This window comes from Chiloscyllium plagiosum, unplaced genomic scaffold (genome assembly GCF_037043375.1).
Source record: "Chiloscyllium plagiosum isolate Xiang-an unplaced genomic scaffold, Cpla_swu_hap1 HiC_scaffold_27, whole genome shotgun sequence".
Taxonomy (NCBI): domain Eukaryota; kingdom Metazoa; phylum Chordata; class Chondrichthyes; order Orectolobiformes; family Hemiscylliidae; genus Chiloscyllium; species Chiloscyllium plagiosum.
Window position 1 is genome coordinate 90,678,374 of NW_028270165.1, and position 21,009 is coordinate 90,699,382.

Consider the following 21,009-nt stretch of genomic DNA (forward strand, 5'->3'; position numbering starts at 1 on the left):
ATTTTGTTTAACCAAATACAATGGCAGAGCAGAGAATTTCAGTAAAGGGCAATAAATATTTACTTTTTACCCCTTATTCAACTCATTTAAGAATTTCAAATTTAATCTGAGCGAACTTGAGAGCAAATGGCAACATTCGTTTGTTAATAGACTCACCATAAATTATGAAAGATCACTTTTATCTAAGTCACAATGTTTAATCCCAAACGGAGCAATTAAGTGCAAAAGTTACTTTCAACCATTTAATAAAACACTGCAAATTTTATTTCGTATGAAAATACATTCATTTTATAATTTGGATAAGATCTTTACAAAGGAAATATATTAAACAAAATAGCTTTCCTGAATATCAATATTGACAACAGTTATGCAGCTATTATTTGCCAATTGACCAACTAATTGAAATAATTTCAGAATAAATGAGCTTCATTATTATACATTGAGATATTGCATATCTTGGCTCTCACCCAAGTATTCTCCGAAGAAAAAAATGCATCTGGATAGGGACATGAATAGGAAGAATTCAGAGGGATATGGGCCAAATGCTGGCAAATGGGTCACTAGATTAATTTAGGATATCTGGTTGGCCTGGACTGAAGGGTTTGTTTCTGTGTGCTCATTACAGACGCCCCTCTTCTGGGATCCCCATACCAGCTGTTATTTTCATGAAATAATCTGACAATTGTTGACTTCCATCAACCTATTCCATCCGGAGAAAATTCCTCTCTCTGCAAAGTGTGGTTCAAGTTGGCAAATTCAATCCTCCTCCGGTCCTCAGGAAGACAATCTATAATGAGCAACGTTCTCAATACCTGTTTAACGTTCAGTGGGGAAACTATTTTCAGTCCAACAGTTACACAGAATTCCTCAGAAATGTTTTTGGCAAATGCACTGCTCCCACGAGAGCTCGTGGGCCCACAGTTCAAATGCTTATAACAGCTTTTTTTCTCATTTCCCCGCCTTCCTAGGATGCAGAATTTCTCCCACCAGAAATTGTTTGCCCTGAAAAAAATCCAGCAGGAACATGATTATGGAGCTATCAGTAAAAAGGCTTCATATGGGTCAACCAAGGTTAGAAATGGAAGAACATGTCTGTTCAAAGTTACTGTTCGTTTGCACTTTCAAAATTCCTTGAATTTAAGGTGTTCCATTGTAGCATTTAATTATGATCCATTAAAAGCAACATCCAGTCTCATCTGAGTGAGGAACCGACTCAACAAGCGAAATAACTTTTCTGTCTGCTCTTGAGATGTGACATCCTCCCCCTCTCTCTGTTGATGCAACAGGATTACCAGAGCTGGAAGTACCACTCTCGGAATACAATTGCTGATTGACAGTTTACTTCTGTTGCTTAACATAAGGATTTAAAAGCTGCTAGCCTGATCTCGCACAAAGCACAAAAACAAACTGTTTACCCGTGCCTGCACAGAGGAGAAATTTCACTTGGAATAGATCACAAAATAAGAACTGTTACCACTCCCACAACTCATGTGTTTCCCACGGACAAAGTTAAAAATCACTCAACACCAGGTTATAATCCAACAGGTTGGTTTGGAAGCACTAGCTTTCGGAGCGCCGCTCCTTCATCAGGTAGTTTTGGAGAATGAGATCATGATCACAATTTATATCCAAAGCAGTCTAGCGTCATGGAAATGTGACGCATCAAACAATTTTAGATTAAATCCTTCATCTTTTAGAATAGGTTTCTGCTCTTTGGTTTGTTAATCCCAGAACTTGTTTTTTGTTACCTTCTCAAGAATGTCATTCAAATGCAGAGCTTTTCTAACAATAAGTGTGAATTCTGTCTGCGCCCGAATGTTGAATCAGACTAACATTTTTCTACATTTAAATTACATTTTTGAGAAGGTAATTTACAGATTAGGGTGTAGAGGTTAGGGTGGATAGGCTGTGCTAAATTACCCATAGTGACCAAGGATGTGAAACTTAGGGTGGATTGGCCATGGGAAATACTGAATAAAGGGGTGGGTATGTGTGGGATGCTGTTCAGAGGGCCAGTGTGAAATAGATGGGCTGAATGACCTGTTTCCACATTGTTGGGATTCTATGACTCCCACCACAAAGGAGCATTTTATTGGCATCAATCCTGTCAAGCCCCTTTCAGAATTCTACTGGTTTCAATAAGATCACTTCTGGTTCAGAGAGGTAGACAGCACAGAAATAGACCCTTTGGTCCAACTCATCCATGGCGACCAGGGTTCCCAAACTAAACTAGCCTCACTTGCCTGCGTTTGGCCCAAATCCCTCTGAACCTTTCTATTCCTGTTCCCATCCAAATGTCGTTTAGACTTTGTAAACGTACCTGCATTGTCCACATCCTCAGCAAGTTCATTCCACGTGTAAACCGCCCTCTGTCAAAACTTTGCCCCTCAGGTTCCTTTTAAATCTCTCTCCTGTCACTTTAAAGAAATATGCCCCCTAGTCTTGAGCTCCCCAACGCTCAGGAAGAGCCCTTTGCATTTCACCTTACCTCCACTCCTCGTGATTTTATCAATCTCCATGATGTCACCCCCCAACCTCCTGTGCTCCAGTGAAAAAAGTCCCAGCCTGTCATTATAACTCAAACCCTCCAGTCCTGGCAACATCCTGGTAAATCTTTACCGAACCCTCTCTAATAGTATTCTTCCTATTACAGGGACACGAGAACCATACTCAGTACTCTGAAAGTGGCCTCACCAACATCCTGTACAACCTCAACATGATGTCCCAACTCCTATACTCAATGGGGTGAACAATGAAGGCAAGTGTGCTAAACGCCTTCTTAACCACCCTGTCTCGCAGCGAAGCAACTTTCAAAGAACTGTGTACCTGAACCCCACCATGTGTCTCTCTTACAGCATGACACAGGGCCCTACCATTAACTGTACAAGTCCTGACCGTCCTTGCTTTAGCAAAACACAAGCCCTTGCTTTTATTCATACCTCACTCATACACACGTGCTCTCTCAGACACGCACACATACACCCCCAACACACTCACAGGCATATACTCCATCACACTCTTATGTGCACTCATGCATAAACTCACATCACTTTTTGGGCAAATTTGTATTGGCAGAATTATGTTTGCAGATACATTCAATTTTGCTCAAAAAGTGCACAGTCTGCAGGCAGTCAATTCATGTAATATTTTATGAATTCTTGCTTTGGAAATAGAACCAGTCTGATTCAAAATTGGGACATTGGCAGACTCGAACCTCACACCTTTATCTGGGCTGAGTTGTGACTTTTTTTTAAAAAAAAAACTGAAGTCATCTTGAGAATGTGAATCAAAAGATGTTATGGGATTTACATATTAATGAACTGAAACCTGCAACGCATTCTAAAAGGTGAAAGACTTAACAACAATCTTGGTTTGTTTAATATATCCTATCAGTTGCATGACACTGATCTTTTGCTATAAAATCTGTGTCTTATGATCCTGCTCCACAGCAGTGTTCCAAAAGCTCACACTTCCAAATAAACCTGTTGGACTATAACCTGGTGTTGTGTGATTTTTAACTTCGTTCAGGCGAGTCCACCACTGGCTCCTCCACATAATTTCTAGTGAGCACAATCCACACCTCCCAATGCTGCCAGTAAACTTTACAATGCCGATGAAATGACACACTCTGCACTCCTGAAAAATTCACTTTCGAACGAAACTGGCTGCTCATTTACTGATCCATCTGATACGCGACATTGGAAGCTGAGTGCAGAAAGCTGAAAGAAACGAGTAGCTTTAAAACAAAAACCTTGGCGCTCAAAGCTTTCAATGAGAGTCTGAGCGGGGGGTAAATTCAGGTAACTTTTATTGAGATCCAACTTTGTTACAGCTTCAAACCCCCTCAGCAAAAAGGCAGAGAAAAAGTAGCTGCTTTTTAAACCGTTCAAGGTCAAAGCGCACACGCTACCCCACCACCCCCCAACCCACCTCACTTCTTTACTATTGGTCACCACCAAGTTGTCCCTTTGTAATTGGGTCCTTGGTACAGCCTTAACCTGGAGGAAGTGTTGCCTCACTCAGCAATTTCAACCCATAACCTGTATCGCACCATCTGCTGCAGTGGGATTCAAACCCGGGAGCCCCTGGAACTGGGTTGATAGTCCAGTCGATACTGGCACTCAGCCATCACGCCTTCAATCCCCCTGCAATGGTACATGAACTCCCTGGTGCCTCCGGAGGTTGGTAGAGCTAGCGAAGCCCTTCCCGCACAGGGGGCAGCTGAAGGGCCTCTCTCCTTTGTGGATCCGCTGGAGGGTCAGCAGGCTGGAGGCCTGGGTAAATCTCTTCCCGCACCCGGGGCAACTGAAGGGCCTCTCCCCCATGTGGACCCGCTGGTGCCTCAGCAGGGTGGAGGAATCGCTGAAGGCCTTCCTGCACACTGGGCAGCTGAAGGGCGTCTCCAGAGTGTGGATCCGCTGGTGGGTTAGCAGGGTGGAAGAAGTGCTGAAGCCCTTCCCGCAGACGGGACAGGGGAACGGGCTCTCCCTGGTGTGGCTGCGCCGATGAGTCTCCAGGACAGACGGGACACAGAAACTTTTCCTGCAGTCGCCATACTTCCATCATTTCTCCACAGGACTGGATTCCTCGGGTTTCTCCATGGCCGAAGCTTCAGTTACACACAAATGCGTGTGGAGCCCCTCCCCACAGTGAATTCCTCTTCCCAGACCGTATAACTGTTTCAGGGTCTACGCTCAGTGCACTGCAACAGTATGGTCGATGATCCAGTCCCACGGATGCTGGAAACGTACTCAAACAGGAACCAAAACTTTGCTCCTTCTCACAGAATCATAGTTGAAAATCGTTGCGGTCCCGATGGATTGAGTGACTGTCAGACATTGACGTCAAAGTGAGGACTGCAGACGCTGGAGAGTCAGTGTCGAACAGTGTGCCGCTGGAAAAGCACAACAGGTCAGGCAGCATCAGAGGAGCAGGAGAGTCAATGTTTCAGGAATAAGCCCTTCAAATTTGTTGATTTTGAAGCTTCAGTCTTCAGATCTTCAAATACACTGTTAAAAACAGATTACAAAAGTCATCACTATCAGTGCAGGGTAGAAATTCAGAACAAGCAATTCTACTTTCTGTGGAATATTCTATTCTTTAGCTGTTCCACAAAATTCAAAGCACTCACACACCCTCTTCCCCCTCTGTTCTCACTCTGCTCTATCTAATTCTCCTGAGGTGCTGATTCAGGATCTTACAGGGGCAGAAAAGCAAAAACGTCAAGACTGACATCTCTCTGAATTTTGGATACCTCCACCTGAAAGTTAATATCTTTCACAACATTGGGATCCTGCCGAGAGTGAGCAGGTCTGATTTTGGGAAGCAAAAAAAAAAGTGTCAATTCAGGGTGAACCTGCAATGCAGTTTCTTGAGAAAGGACCAGACACAAAATGATTATCGACCCCGGGAAGGTGGGAGTAAAATGAGACGTCAAGGCATTAACTCCAACACACTTCAGTCAAACGCTTCTGCTCCCAGTCAGGGCAAAACATGTTCTGAAAGTCCAGCCTTCACAACCACACTCCTGATTCCACTGAAGACAATTAGAGTCACAGAGCGCAGAAACAGACCCTTTGGCCCAACCTGCCCAGATATCCTAAATTAATCTAGTCACGTTTGCCATCACTTGGTCCCTATATGGGCTGGGTGCTGGCAGCTGGGACTAAATTGTGTTGGCTATCTTGTCAGCTAGGATGCGTTGGACCGAAGGGTCTGTTTCTGTGCTGTACATCTCTATGACTCCAGTTGCATTTGCCATCACTTGGCCCTGACCCATCTGAACCCTTCATTTTCAGATGCCCGTCCAGGAGCCTTTTAACTTGTCATCGTATCAGCACCCATCACTTCCTCTGGCAGCTCACGCCATCGTTCAAGCGACTCCATGTTGAAAGCGGTATGCCTTAGACTATATACAGGCCCAGGAGGGTGAGGTCTGCACCATTGTCCGAGATAAATGCACTATGGGCATTCCCGATCTGACTGGCAATATTACTAAGATACAAGAAGAGATCCAGGTATTCCTTGACAGAATGACTGAAGGGACCAGTTGGGGAAACTGCAGATCGGGTTGATGGTACAATTGGCTTATCAATTTAGCTATGTCTGTTTGTCGGTATTGGTATTGTTAGGTATTTAATTGCTAGGCTTATGAGGTCCCTTAGTGATAAAGATTTGCCCCAGAAGATGCTCCTTTTGCGATCTGATGGCTCACCCACACGTGTCAGTGGTGATGATAAATATGACCAGATGAGCTGCGAAGATGGTGGTGCCACTCTACAGGATGTTGATGGCTGGACCACCTTGAAGGGCATTCGTTTGGAGTATCCTTCACTTTCAGTGATCGTGGTGCAATCAAAGGGAGGAATGAGGATGTGGGCATCTGGGTGATAAAGTCTATAGCCTTAAAACTTGTCTTTAAACATTCAGACTAAAATGTAATGCTGAATTATTAAATACATTTACTGCACTAGAAAATAAACAGGCAGGAAGGCTCAGAAAGAGGGCAGAACTTAAAGATAGGGACACCTGGGCTCACCAAGTGATAACAGGATGCTGTGAGGCAATTAAGAACGTTTGCCTCAGCATCGGTGAATCTGTGTGAACAGGACCCCAAGTGATAACATTCACAGCCGTTCCCTTGTGAGACCATTTTAGTGCTGAGGCTGTTGATTCCCGTAGAAAATTAACTCTTAGTGTTTATCTGCACTGGATTGAAATGAATTGCATTTTGGGACTTTCTGATGATATTGAGTAGCCATTACTGGTTATTAAATACAAACTCTGTAAAAGGAAATATTGATAAAGCTTTACCTTACTTGCTGCAGCCAAAGCTCCAGCGGAGGAAACAGGCCGCGTGCATACTTCCGGATTCGGGATGGCCACGCCCCCTGGTCCCGCCCCTCCACCTCCAAGGTGACGCGTAAGCCCCGCCCCCTCCAAATGCAGATCGTAAACCCCGCCCCTCTGTGTAAACCGCGCCCACCCAGGTGTATTTGGAAGCACTAGCTTCTGCAGCGCTGCTCCTTCTGCGTGTCGCTGTGCTGCAGGATCATAAGACACAGAGTTAACAGCAAAACATCACAGTGTCATGCAACCGATGCAATATTTGGAACAAACCTGGACCGCTGCTGAGTCCTTCATCTTTTAGAAGGGGTTGCAGGTTTCAGTTCATCAATATATAAATTCCAGAACTTTAGATCAGATTCCCGACTGTGTGGAAACAGGCCCATCGGCCCAACAAGTCCACACCGACCCGCCGAAGAGCAAAACACCCAGCCCCATTCCCCGTCACCTAACACTACGGGGCAATTTAGCATGGCCAATTCACCCTAACTCGCATGTCTTTGGACTGTGGGAGGAAACCCACGCAGACGCGGCGGGGGGGGGTGGGGGTGGATTGAACCGGGGGCTCTGGTGCTGTGAGGCAGCAGTGCTAACCACAAAATAAAGAGGAATAGGGATGTAAGGCAGGATTTCAGGTTGCTAGCGTGGAAGCTGAGGGCTTGAACAAACAGAGTGGTTATCTCTGGTTTGTTACCCGTGCCACGTGATAGCAAGGCAAGGAATAGGGAGAGATATCAGCTGAACACGTGGCTACAAGGATGGTGCAGGAGGGAGGATTTCAGGTTTTTTCAGGATAATTGGGACTCATTCTGGGAAGGTGGGACTTGTACAAACAGGACAGTCTTCACTTTAACCAGAGGGGTACTAATATCCTGGGTGGGAAATTTGCTGGTGCTATTCGAGTGGGTTTAAACTAGCTCAGCAGGGGGATGGGAACCGAGGGTGTAGCTGCAATGTACAGGAGGATGAGAGTAGGAAGGACAGGGACAGGATTTCAGGGTCACAGGAATGTGCTGGCAGACAGCGAAGTGGTTTGAAGTGTTTCTACTTCAACGCCAGAGTATCCACAATAAGGTAGGTGAGCTTGCAGCACGGACAGGTACCTGGGACTTGGATGTTGTGGCCATTTCGGAGACATGGAGAGAGCAGGGTGAGGAATGGATGTTGCAGGTTCCAGGGTTTTGATCTTTCATTAAGAACAGCCAAGGTAGTAAAAGAGGGAGAGGCGTGGCCTTGTTAGTCAAGGATAGTATAACGGTGGCTGACAGAACTTTTGAAGAGGACTCATCTACTGAGGTAATGTGGGCTGAGGTTAGAAACAGGAGAGGAGAGGTCACACTGCTTGGAGTTTTTTTTATAGGCCTCTGCAGAGTTCCAGGGAGGTGGAAGAGGGGATTAGCAAAATTTTTTAGGGTAGGAGTGAAAGGAACAGGGTGGTCATTATGGGGAACTTTAACTTCCCCAACATTGACTGGAAATGCTTTCACTCTAGTACGTCGGATGGATCAGTTTTAGTCCCGTGTGTGCAGGAGGGCTTTCTGACACAGTATGTTGAAGGGCCAACAAGAGGGGAGGTCACACTGGATCTGGTGCTTGGTAATGAACCAGGCCAGGTGTTTGATTTAGTGGAAGGTGAGCACTTTGGAGAGAATGACCATAATTCAGTTAGGTTTCATTTAGCGATGTAAAGGGATAGGAACATGCCACAGGTCAAGAGTTATCGATGGGGCAAGGGCAATTATAATGCAATTAGGCAAGACTTAGAATGCACAGAATAGGGTAGCAAAATGCAGGGGATGGGAACAATTGAAGTGTGGAGCTGGTTTAAGGAACAGATATTGTGTGTCCTTGATAGATATGTTCCTGTCAGGCAGGGAGGAAGTGATAAGGTAAGGGAACCGTGGTTTACAACAGAAATTGCATCTCTTGTTCCAAAGAAGGAGGAGGCTTATGTGTTGATGAGGCAAGATGGTTCAGAAGCGATGGAGAGTTACAGATCAGCTAGGAAGGATTTAAAGAGACAGTTAAGAGCAAAGAGAGGACATGAACAGTCTTTAACAAATAGAATAAAGGAGAACCTAAAGTTTTCTATAGGAATGTGAGGAATAAAAGGATGATTAGGGTAGGAATAGGGCCAGTCAAAGATAGAAGGGGGAAGTTGAATGTGGGCCCTGTGGAGATTGGAGAGGTGTTAATGAATATCTCATCGGTCTTCACTCAGGAAAAGGAGAATATTGTAGAGGAGAAGAATGAGGTACGAGATATTAGACTTGAAAGGATTGAGGTTAGTTGCACACAGATGTTATCATTTCTAGAAGGAGTGAAAATAGGCAAGTGCCCTGGGCCGGATGGGATTTATCCGAGGATTCTCTGGGAAGCGAGGGAGGAGATAGCAGAGCCTTTGGCTTTGATATTTGAGTCGTCATTGTCTACAGGCTTAGTACTTGAGAACTGGAGGATTGCAAATGTTGTGCCCTTGTTCAAGAAGGGCAGCAGAGATGACCCAGGTAATTATAGACCAGTGAGCCTTACTTCTGTTGAAGGAAAGCTTTTGGAAAGGAATATTAGAGATAGGATTTACAATCATCTAACAAGCAACAATTTGACTTCAGATAGTCAACATGGTTTCATCAAGGGCAGATTGTGTCTCACAAACCTCATTGGGTTTTTTGAGAAGGTGACCAAGCATGGAGATGAGGGTAGGGCAGTTGACATGGTGTACATGGACCTCAGTAAAGGTTCCACATGGTAGGCTGTTGGAGAAAATGCAGAGGCATGGGATTGAGGGTGATTTAGCAGTTTGGCTTTCTGAAAGAAGGCAGCGAGTGGTGGTTTATGGAAAATATTCAGCCTGGAGTCCGGTTACTAGTGGTGTGCCACAAGGATCTGTTTTGGGACGACTGCAGTTTGTCATTTTTATCAATGACTTAGACACAGACATAGGTGGATGGATTAGTAAATTTGCAGATGACACTAAAGTCGGTGGAGTAGTGGACAGTTTGGAAGAATGTTATAGGTTGCAGGGGGACTTGGATAAACTGCAGAATTGGGCTGAGAGGTGGCAAATGGAGTTCAATGCAGCTAAATGTGAGGTGATTCACTTTGGGAAGAATAACAGGAAGGCAGTGATCTTGGAGTCCAGGTGCATAGATCCCTGAAAGTTGCCACGCAGGTGGATAGTGCTGTTAAGAAGGCACACGTTGTGTTAGGTTTCATTCGTAGAGGGATTGATTTCTGGAACTGCAATATCACGGTGCAACTATACAAAACGCTGGTGCAGCCACACTTGGAATATTGTGTATAGTTCTGGTCCCCATATTTCAGGAAGGATGTGGGAAGCATTGGAAAAGGAGCAAAGGAGATTTACCAGGTTGTTGCCTGGTCTGGAGGGAGGGTCTTATGAGGAAAGGCTGAGAGACTTGGATCTGTTCTCATTGCAAAGAAGAAGGCTAAGATGGGATTTGATAGAGACATACAAGATGATCAGAGGATTAGATAGGGGAGACAGTGAAAGACTCTTTCCTAGGATGCTGATGTCAGGGGGCATAACTTCGAATTGAGGGGTGATAGATTTAAGACAGATGTTAGAGGCAAGTTCTTTATGCAGAGAATGGTAAGGGCGTGGAATGCCCTACCTGCTAAGGTAGTCAACTCAGTCACATTCGGGAAATTTAAACAATCCTTAGATAAGCGCATGGTTGATTTTGGGATAGTGTTGGGGAACGAACTGAGAATAGTTCACAGGTCGGCGCAACATCAAGGGCCGAAGGGCCTGTTCTGCGCTGGATTGTTCTATGTTCTAAACTTAGTGCAGGAGGCTGAAAGAAATGAGCAGCTTTAAAACAAAAACCTCTTGAAGCTCAAAGCTTTCAATGAGAGTCTGAGCCCGGTGGTAAGTTCAGGGTAACCTTTATTGCAACCCAACTTGGTTACAGCTTCAGATCCCCCCAGCAAAAAGGCAGAGAAAAAGCAGTTGCTTTTTGAACAACTCAAGGTGAAAGTGCACACACCACACCTCCCCTTGTCCCACCCCCCTCACTGTCTTTACTCTTGGCCAGCACCAAGTTGTCCCTTTGTAATTGGATCTTTGGTACAGCCATACCCTGGAGGAAGTATTGCCTCACTCAGCAATTTCAACCCATACCCTGTCTCCAAGTAAGTTTCTCCCAGCTCATTTGCCAGGAAGGGGCAGTGTAGAGTTAACCAGACTGCTGTGGGTCTGGAATCACGTGTAGGCCAGACCGGGTAAAGGGTGCAGCTGGAACGACTGAGTGAATCCTTTCCCACAACGGCGGTTCCCTTCCCTAACAAGGGAGAGAGTGATACAGATGGGGGCTTTCTCCCCCGCACCACCCCCTCCCTGAAACGGTCTCATCGTTAGATTCCGCACTCCACATTTCTGACCGAATACCAATTCTGCCATCTGTCGTGGCGGGATTCGAACCCGGGAATCCCTGGAAGTGGGTGTTTTAAAAAATTCTCAAGGTCAAGGACCAGGCTCGCAGGAAAGTAGTCTGACACAGAACAAACAGCCAAGAGGCGAGTCTGCTAGAATATAAGTGTTTTATTCCCCGCAGCGTCGCCACAACCAGGTCTCGTACTTACAACGGGTCTGGTTTATACTCACTCTACGTGTTACCGGAACTGGGAGCCGTCAGTTCTCGTAGAGCGGTTGCCAACAACCCACGCTCGGCGGTTAAACGCAACCCCGGAGCAGACTCTACCGAACTGGAGACTTTTCCAGCTGATATACTCTTTTCCAGATATAAACATTCATGTGAACAGCAGAGCAAGGCTAAAAAACACATTCCATTCTGGTTACATACAGATAAGAAGATTCACACGGGAAGGTGTATAATAAGATTCACACGGGACGAAGCGACACCTTCCATTTTCGGTTAGATTCACACATGTATTGGGACACAATTTTAACCCTTTCACCACATTCCACTGCTTGGCCCAATACATGTGTTGCATTATGATTCACACATGTATTGGGACATAATTTTACACCACAGTGGGTTGATGGTCCAATCGATATTGGCACTCGGCCATCATTCCTTCAATCCCCCTGCAATGGCACGTGAACTCGCTGGTGGGTCAGCAGGTGGGAGGAGCAGGAGAAGCCCTTCCCGCACTGAAAGCAGGTGAACGGCCTCTCCCCGGTGTGGATCCTCTGGTGTCTCAGCAGGGTGGAGGATGTGCTGAAGGCCTTCCCACACTCGGGGCAGCTGAAGGGCCTCTCCCCCGTGTGGACCCGCTGGTGGCTCCACAGGTTGGAGGAGCGGGTGAAGCCCTTCCCGCACTGAGAGCAGGTGAACGGCCTCTCCCCGGTGTGGACACGCATGTGGATCATCAGGTTGGAGGAATCGCTGAAGGCCTTCCCGCACTGAGAGCAGCTGAAGGGCCTCTCCCCCGTGTGGATCCGCTGGTGGCTCAGCAGGTTGGAGGAGCGGGTGAAGCCCTTCCCGCACTGAGAGCAGGTGAACGGCCTCTTCCCCGTGTGGACCCAGTGGTGCTTCAGCAGGGAGGAGGAATCACTGAAGGCCTTCCCACACTCGGGGCAGCTGAAGGGCCTTTCCCCAGTGTGGACCCGCTGGTGCCTCATCAGGGAGGAGACGTCGGTAAAGGCCTTCCCGCACTCGGGGCAGCTAAAGGGCTTCTCCCCCGTGTGGATCCGCTGGTGCTTCTGCAGGACGGAGACGTTGGTAAAGGCCTTCCCACACTCGGGGCAGCTGAAGGGCCTCTCCCCCGTGTGGATACGCTGGTGCTTCTGCAGGGCGGAGACGTTGGTAAAGGCCTTCCCACACTCGGGGCAGCTGAAGGGCCTCTCCCCCGTGTGGACGCGCTGGTGGCTCCGCAGGGTGGAGGAATTGCTGAAGGCCTTCCCACACTCAGGGCAGCTGAAGGGCCTTTCCCCGGTGTGGACCCGCTGGTGCCTCATCAGGGAGGAGACGTGGGTAAAGGCCTTCCCGCACTCTGGGCAGCTAAAGGGCCTTTCCCCAGTGTGGACCCGCTGGTGCCTCATCAGGGAGGAGACCTGGGTAAAGGCCTTCCCACACTTGGGGCAGCTGAAGGGCCTTTCCCACGTGTGGACCCACTGGTGGCTCCGCAGGTTGGAGGAGCGGGTGAAGCCCTTCCCGCACTGAGAGCAGGTGAACGGCCTCTCCCCAGTGTGGGTCTGCTGGTGCCTCATCAGGGAGGAGATGTCGGTAAAGGCCTTCCCGCACTCGGGGCAGCTAAAGGGCCTTTCCCCAGTGTGGACCCGCTGGTGCCTCATCAGGGAGGAGACCTGGGTAAAGGCCTTCCCGCACTCAGGGCAGCTGAAGGGCCTCTCCCCGGTGTGGACACGCTGGTGTGTCAGCAAGGTGGAGGAATGTCTGAAGGCCTTCCCACAATCTGGGCAGCTGAAGGGCCTCTCTCTGGTGTGGACACGCAGGTGTCTCAGCAGGGTGGAGGAATGTCTGAAGGCCTTCCCACAATCTGGGCAGCTGAAGGGCCTTTCCCCTGTGTGGACCCGCTGGTGGGTCAGCAGGTGGGAGGAATGTCTGAAGGCCTTCCCGCAGTCGGTGCACGGGAATGGCCTCTCCCCGGTGTGACTGCGCCGATGAGTCTCCAGGGCAGACGGGACACGGAAGCCTTTCCCACAGTCGCCACACTTCCACGGTTTCTCCACGGGGTGAGATTCCTCAGGTTTCTCCATGGCCACAGCTTCAGCTGCTCACAAACACATGGGGAGCCCCTCCCTGCTGTGAAATCCCCTTTCCAGGCCGTAAAACTGTTTCAGGCTCCACACACACTGTGCTGCCACAATTGGGTCTCTCGTCCAGTCCCACTGATGCTGAAAACGTCCTCAAACAGGAACCAAAAAGCATTGATTCCTCTCACAGAAATCACAGTCAAAAATCGTTGTGGTCCCATTGGATTGAGTGACTGTCAGACATTGACATCAAAGTGAGGACTGCAGACGCTGGACAGTGAGTCAAAAAGCACAGCAGGTCAGGCAGCGTCCGGGGATCAGGAGAGTCAATGTTTCGGGCGTAAGCCCTTCATTCTTTGATTTTGAAACTTCAGTCTTCAGATTTTCAAATACTCTGCAAAAAGGGATTACAAAAGGGATTATCAGTGCAGGGTAGAAATTCAGAACAAGCAATTCTACTTTCTGTGGAATATTCTTTTGTTGTTTCACAAAATTGAAAGCACCATCCCACTCTCTCTCCCCCTCTGTTCTCACTCCGCTCTAACTAATTCCCCTGAAGGTGCTGATTCAGGATCTTACAGGGGCAGAAAAAGCAAAAACATCAAGACTGACATCTCTCTGAATTTTGGATACCTCCACCTGAAAGTTAATATCTTTCACAACATTGGGATCCTGCTGAGAGTGAGCAGGTCTGATTTTGGGAAGCAAAAATAAAGTGTCCATTCAGGGTGAATCTGCAATGCAGCTTCTTGAGGAAGGACCAGACACAAAATGGTTAACGACCCCGAGAAGGTGGGAGCAAAATGAGACATCAAGGCATTAACACTGACACACTTCAGTAACTATATCCAACTCCATGTATACACCCAGAACGGAACTATTCCCTTGCACATTTATAGATCTTTTCTCATTTCAGAATGTGATACTGTCGCCAAGATCATGTGCAATAGGGTTAAGGGTGAGCCTAATGGGAACAGAATTCTGAGGACCATTGTCTACCAGATGTACAGCACAGAAATAGTCCCTTCGGTCCAACGCATCCATGCCGATCAGATATCCTAAATCATTAGTCACATTTGACAGCATATCCCTCTAAACCCTTGGCCCATATCCCTCTAAACCCTTTCTATTCATATACCCAGCGAGATGCCTTTTAAATGCTGTAATTGTACCAGCCACCACTTCCTCTGGCAGCTCCTTCCTTACATGCACCACCCTCTGAATATAAGAGTAGCCCCTTAGGGCCCTTTTAAATCTCCCCCCAACCCTAAACCTATTACCCTCGAGTTCTGGACTCCCCCATTCCAGGGAAACACCTTGTCTATTTATCCTATCCATGCCCCTCATGATTTTATAGAAATCTATAGGGTCACCCCTCAGCCTCTGGTACTCAAGGGAAAACAGCCCCATCCTGTTCAGCTCAAACCCTGACAACATCCTTGCCAATCTTTTCTGAACCCTTTCAAGTTTCACAACATCCATGACTCTATGACATCCTTCCTACAGCAGAGAGACCAGTACTGCACACAATATTCCAAATGTGGCCGAACCAATGTTCTGGACAGCTACAACATAATCTCCCAAATCCTGTATCCAGACGATTGGGAAAGTTTTCAAAGCCCACAAAAGACAACCGGGAAAACATTGAGGTATGAACACCGGGCAGCTGAGGGGGGAGGGAAAGAAAGCCAAAAAAGTGCTGGAGCCAAGGCAGAGGAAGAACAGAGGATGCACAGCCGGTTTGAAGCTGCATGTGCTGCACTTATACCTGTTGCATTTACTTGTGGAAATCGGGTGCATTTGAAAAGGAAAACAGAAAAGATATCTCCTCCTCCCAATCTCTGTCCTCCTCACCTGGTAATTAACTCCCATACCTGAGTTGACAGGGTCTGCTCCCTCCCTGGTTTCACTCCCGTTGCTACAAGTGAACAGATTTTCCCGCCCCAGGATTTGCCCAGACGGAAGGGTTTTCATTCATTCAGTGTCACTTCCGCGTTGTGACGTCACGAAAGGAGCAGATGGGCGGGGCCAAGCCGGGCGCACGCACTGCGCCTGCGCTGCCCTGCACCATTTGCTAACATCCCTTCGCTTCAGAGAATCCCCACAGTGTGGGAGCAGGCCACTCGGCCCAACGAGTCCACACCGACCCTCTGAAGGGGAACCCACCCAGACCCATTCCCCTGACAAATACACCTAACCTGCACATCCCTGGGCACTATGGGTAATTTCGCACGGCCAATCCCAATCAAGGCAAGTGAGCAATGTAGTGATGTGGGGAATGAACATCACAGAATGATGGAGACAAGGAGAGTAAATGTCCCAGCAATTAAAACTGGATTGCAAAGATCATTAAAATGTAAACCGAAAACAGTGTGTCTGCATGTGTGCTGCACTGTTACAAAAGTGAATGAATTGACTGCACACATTGAAGAGAATCATTATGATCTGAGACTCCTTACAGAGACATGGCTTCAGGACGACAAGGATTGGATCTTGAATATCGAGGGGGTAGTCAAACGGGAAGCTAGGTGAAGGTAGAGGGTTGGCATTGCAAATCAAAACACTGATCACAGTAATCCGGTGTCAGGTCGGATTTCAGGTCCTGGTTTCTCTGTCCTCTGTTGATCTCCCTGTTCCCACAGAGTAAGATGTTGGTCTGTTCTCAGCTCTGCTGAAGTTTTGGTTCCCCAACCCTCCAAAGAGTAACCCACCAGCCCCCATTCCCCATATTTGCCCCTGACCAATGCATGTAACACACTGGGCAATTTAAGCTTGGCCAATTCACCTAACCTGCATACTTTTGGATTGTGGGAGGAAACCGGAGCACCTGGAGAAATCTCATGCAGACATGGGGAGAATATGCAAACTCAACACAGACTGTGGCCAGTGGCTGGAATTGAACCTGGGTCCCAAGTGCTGTGAGGCAGAATTAAGAACCACTGAGCCATCATGCCGCCCAGATGTTGTTACCTTTCGTTATAAAACCTTATGTTATCGAGATTTACATATGAATGATAGTTGCAACCCACTGTAAAAGATGAAAGAGGTAACAATCCAGATTTGTTCAATATATCATTTCAGTGACAGGACACTATAATCTTCTTCCATAAATTCTGTGCCTTATGATCTTGTACTCCACAACCACCTGATGAAGGAGCAGTGCTCCAAAAGCGAGTACTTCCAAATAAACCCATTGGGCTATAACCTGGTGTTGTGTGATGTTTAACTTTGTCCAGGTTCGGGTGGATTGACCATGTTAAATTACCCAGTGTTCAGTGTTGTGCGGATTTGGTTGGATTGGCTGTGCTAAATTACCCATGGTGTCCAGGTAGGTGCAGGTTAGAGTAGATTCGCTATGCTAAATTACCCGTAGTGCCCAGTGATGTGCAGATTAGGTGGGTTAGCTCTGGGAAATAGTTTCACAGTAATAAAAGGAGTCAGCCATTTTGCCCATCTAGCCTGCCCCGTTCTTCATTGTGATCATGGCCGATCTATCCATCGTCTCAGCTCCTCCTCGCAGCATTGCCCCAACTACCCTTAATTCCCCAACCATGCAAAAACCCATTTTGAATATACTTAATGAAGAGAATTCCATAGATTCACTGCACCACAGGAAAAGCAGTAGTCCTCACTTTCTCCTCCTCATCTCTGTCCTAAATCTAATCCCCCTAGTCTTGAGGTCTGGTCTCACCCACCAGCAGAAATGACTGCATAGGGTATGGCTTCATCCCCACAGTGCAATGAAATTCCACTTTCCACCAAAATCTGGGATGTACTCACTCACTTAGTCGCTGTCTCACAAATGCAAGATTTCATTGTAACTTCATTGTTGGGCGCCACGGTGGCACAGTGGTTAGCACTGCTGCCTCACAGCACCAGAGACCCGGGTTCAATTCCTGACTCAGGCGACTGACTGTGTGGAGTTTGCACATTCTCCCCGGGTCTGCGTGGGTTTCCTCCGGGTGCTCCGGTTTCCTCCCACAGTCACAAAGATGTGCGGGTCAGGTGAATTGGCCATGCTAAATTGCCCGTAGTGTTACGTTAAAAGGGGTAAATGTAGGGGTATGGGTGGGTTGCGCTTCGGCGGGTCGGTGTGGACTTGTTGGGCCGAAGGGCCTGTTTCCACACTGTAAATAATCTAATCTTCTTCTGCTCCCAGGAAGGACAAAACATCTTTGAAAGCTGCTCTGAAAGTCCAGTCTTCACAACCACACTTCTGCTTTCGCCAAAGACGATTAGTGTCATACAACACAGAAACAGACCCTTTGGTCCAATTCATCTGTTCAGATATCCAAAACTCATCTCGTCTCACTTGTCTGCATGTCACCCATATCCCTCTGAACTCTTCGTATTCACATCCCCATCCAGATGCTTTTCAAATGTTGTAATTGTACCAGCCGCCACTACTCCCTCTGGCAGCTCGCTCCATACATGCACCACTCTCTGCGTGAAGTTGCCCCTCAGGTCCCTTTGAAATCATTCCCCTCTCACCTCAAACATACGCCCTCGAGCTTTGGACTCCCTTACCCTGGGGTAAAGACCTTGGGTATTCACCATATCCATGCCTCTTACAAACGTCTAGAAGGTCACCTCTCAGACTCTGATGCTTCAGGTGAGGATCTAAAATTTGAATTTAGGTTATTGTCAGATGCAACAAGTATATATAGATTTTTACTAACCACAAAATGGCTTTTCAATTTCAAATAATACAACAAAATGGCTGAGAATAATGATTGAACTCTGTGAACTTGTCCTGCTGTTTTGCAGAATTAAGCTAAAATCCAAAGATAAGAGGACAATGGAGTTTGTTTAAAATGAACACTGACATGTTAATTGACCATTTGAACTAACCTTCAGCTGCTACCATGGCACGATGCTATACGTAATTAAGACCCCTTTCCCAGGAAATATCATTGGATTAACCTGCTGTAAATCATGTCACCTTACTACATTTGATTGGTATTTTCTTGTAATTAAGGCTGTACTGTCTCTTAAAAAAACTTAAATAAATAATGTGTAATTTTTGAAGCTTTAACCGCTGTGTTGCTGGACAGAATTGTGTCAAGATGCCTTATTAAACGGATAACCTTGCTTTGTACAGACCACTTTCCATTGATTCTTTAGATCAATCGCGAACCAAAAGGCCCCTCTTCACTCTGGATAAGTTAGCCTGGCCAATTAACCCTAACCTGCACATTCCTGGGCACTACAGGTAATTTAGCATGACCAATCCATTCCTGGACACTATGTGTAATTTAGCACAGCCAAGTCACACAAACCTGCACCTCCCTGGACACAGTGAGCACTTTAGCATGGTCAATCCACCCTAACCCTGTACAAAGTTTAAAAAAAATTAATCACACACACCCAGGTTATCGTCCAACAGGTTTATTTGGAAGGACTAGCATTTGGAGTGCTGCTCCTTCATCAGATGGTTGTGGAGAATAACATCATAAGGCACAGAATTTATAGAAAAACATTATGGTGTCCTGCCACTGAAATGATATATTGAACAAACCTGGATTGTTAAGCCTTTCATATTTCAGAATGGGTTGCAGGTATCATTAATATGTAAATCCCAGAACTTCCTGTAAGACACTTTCTTGAGATAACTTAAGGTTTTATAACAAAAGGTGTCATCTCAGCTTAGACAATGCATTAAAGGTGTGAGGTCAGAGTCTGTCTGTATCCCAATCTTGAATCAGACTGGTTGTATTTCCAAAATGGAACTTACAAAATATTACTGGATTGACTGCCTGCGTGAACTGCCGAGTCTCATCCACCAGCTGAAATAACTGGATAGGGTAGGGCTTCATCCCCATAGTGCAATGAATTCCCATTTTTCACCAAAATCGCAGATGTACTCCCTTTACTCAGTTGCTATCTCACAAATGCAAGATTTCATTGTATTCTTCTGCTCCCAGTAAGGGCAAAACATCTTCGAAAGCTGCTCTGAAAGTCTAGTCTTCACAACCACACCTCTGCTTTCACCAAAGACGATTAAGAGCCATACAGCATGGAAACAGACCCTTTGGCCCAACTTGTCCATGATGACCAGATATCCAAAATTAATCTAGTCCCATTTGCCAGCATGTGACCCTCACGGTTCCATGTACCCAGCCAGATGCATTTTAAATATAATTGTACCAGCCTCCACCAATTCCTCTGGCAGCTCGTTCCATGCATGCAAAACTGTCTATGTGAAAAAGTTATCCTTCACGTCTCTTTTAAATCATTCCCCTCTCACCTCAAACATATGTCCTCTAGCTTTGGACTCCCCTGCTCTAGGGAAATTCCTGATGAAGGGCTTTTGCCCGAAACGTCGATTTTCCAGCTTCTCGGATGCTACCTGACTTGCTGTGCTTTTCCAGCACCACTCTGATCTAAACTCTGGTTTCCAGCATCTGCAGTCCTCCCTTTTGCCTAGGTCGAACCCTCTACCTGTCTACATCTATCCCCAGCTGAAAATGTGTTGCTGGAAAAGCGCAGCAGGTCAGGCAGCATCCAGGGAACAGGAGAATCGACGCTTCGGGCATAAGCCCTTCTTCAGGAATCCTGGATGCTCCTGAAGAAGGGCGTATGCCCGAAGCGTCGATTCTCCTGTTCCCTGGATGCTGCCTGACCTGCTGCGCTTTTCCAGCAACACATTTTCAGCTCTGATCTCCAGCATCTGCAGACCTCACTTTCTCCTACATCTATCCCCACTTCACCAACCAGCCCTTTATCTGCATCGCCCCCTAAACCCATCCCCAGTACTGAAGAAGGATTACACCTGAAACGTTGACTTCTCCACCTCCTGATACTGCCTGGCTTGCTGTGTTCTTCCAGCCACCTACCTGTGTATTTTGCCAATTGAGACACAGACCTGGCGCAACGTTTCCAGAGTCTGTCCGCATCCCGACTCACTCTTTCCTTTTAGTTGCTGCAAGTCAACAACTGAATCCCAGAATGAAAAAAATACATGGAAAAGGTGGCAAGAGAAGAGAGTGCGGTACTCATAGATAATGGACAGAGGAAGGAATGTGCAGTCTGGGATGAAGCTCAATGTTCATTCAGACACGAGCAGCAGTAGCTTCAGAACCTCATGGTCCAACTTCTGCATTCAGACAATGGGGTGCCTCTCATTGGCAGGAGGACAAATGTCCTTCCGGTCCTCCTGTGCTTCTTATTGGTCAATCAAAAGAAGGTCCCGCGCCTCTTTTGCCAATAGCGATTCGAATGCGCACTATTTTTTTGCTGACACCAGCGAGCATGCGCACTGCATTGCTGACACCGGCAAACATGCGCAGTATGCTCTTTGAGGCTGCTGCTGTTATTGACAGATTTTTTTCCCCTGTGGTTCGAGATTTTATTGCTTCTGCATTTTGTCTGGTTACTCCACTTTTGTATGTCTTTTGCCCTTGTCGAGAGAGAGTGTGCCCCAGTGAGCTGTCTATGGGATGGAGCTGTAACCAGTTACACAG

General features: G+C 46.9%; 2 protein-coding genes across 3 annotated transcripts in view; one reads left to right on the top strand and one right to left on the bottom strand.

Annotated features, from left to right (window-relative positions):
• LOC148144987 (uncharacterized) overlaps nt 1-21,009 on the top strand; it is a 518,924-nt gene that overhangs the window by 9,565 nt on the left and 488,350 nt on the right. The window lies entirely within an intron of this gene.
• LOC148144988 (uncharacterized) overlaps nt 11,091-21,009 on the bottom strand; it is a 144,761-nt gene continuing 134,842 nt past the window's right edge. The window contains exons 1-2 of one of the 2 annotated variants that reach the window (XM_087975523.1): nt 20,383-20,719; nt 11,091-13,940 (exon numbers count right to left, since the gene is read on the bottom strand). In XM_087975523.1, the coding sequence (XP_087831649.1) occupies nt 11,909-13,549 (1,641 nt within the window). In that variant the 5' untranslated portion in view covers nt 13,550-13,940; nt 20,383-20,719 and the 3' untranslated portion in view covers nt 11,091-11,908. Of the gene's footprint in view, nt 13,941-20,382; nt 20,720-21,009 lie in introns of those variants that run through there. The other variant, XM_087975524.1, reaches the window with a different exon arrangement.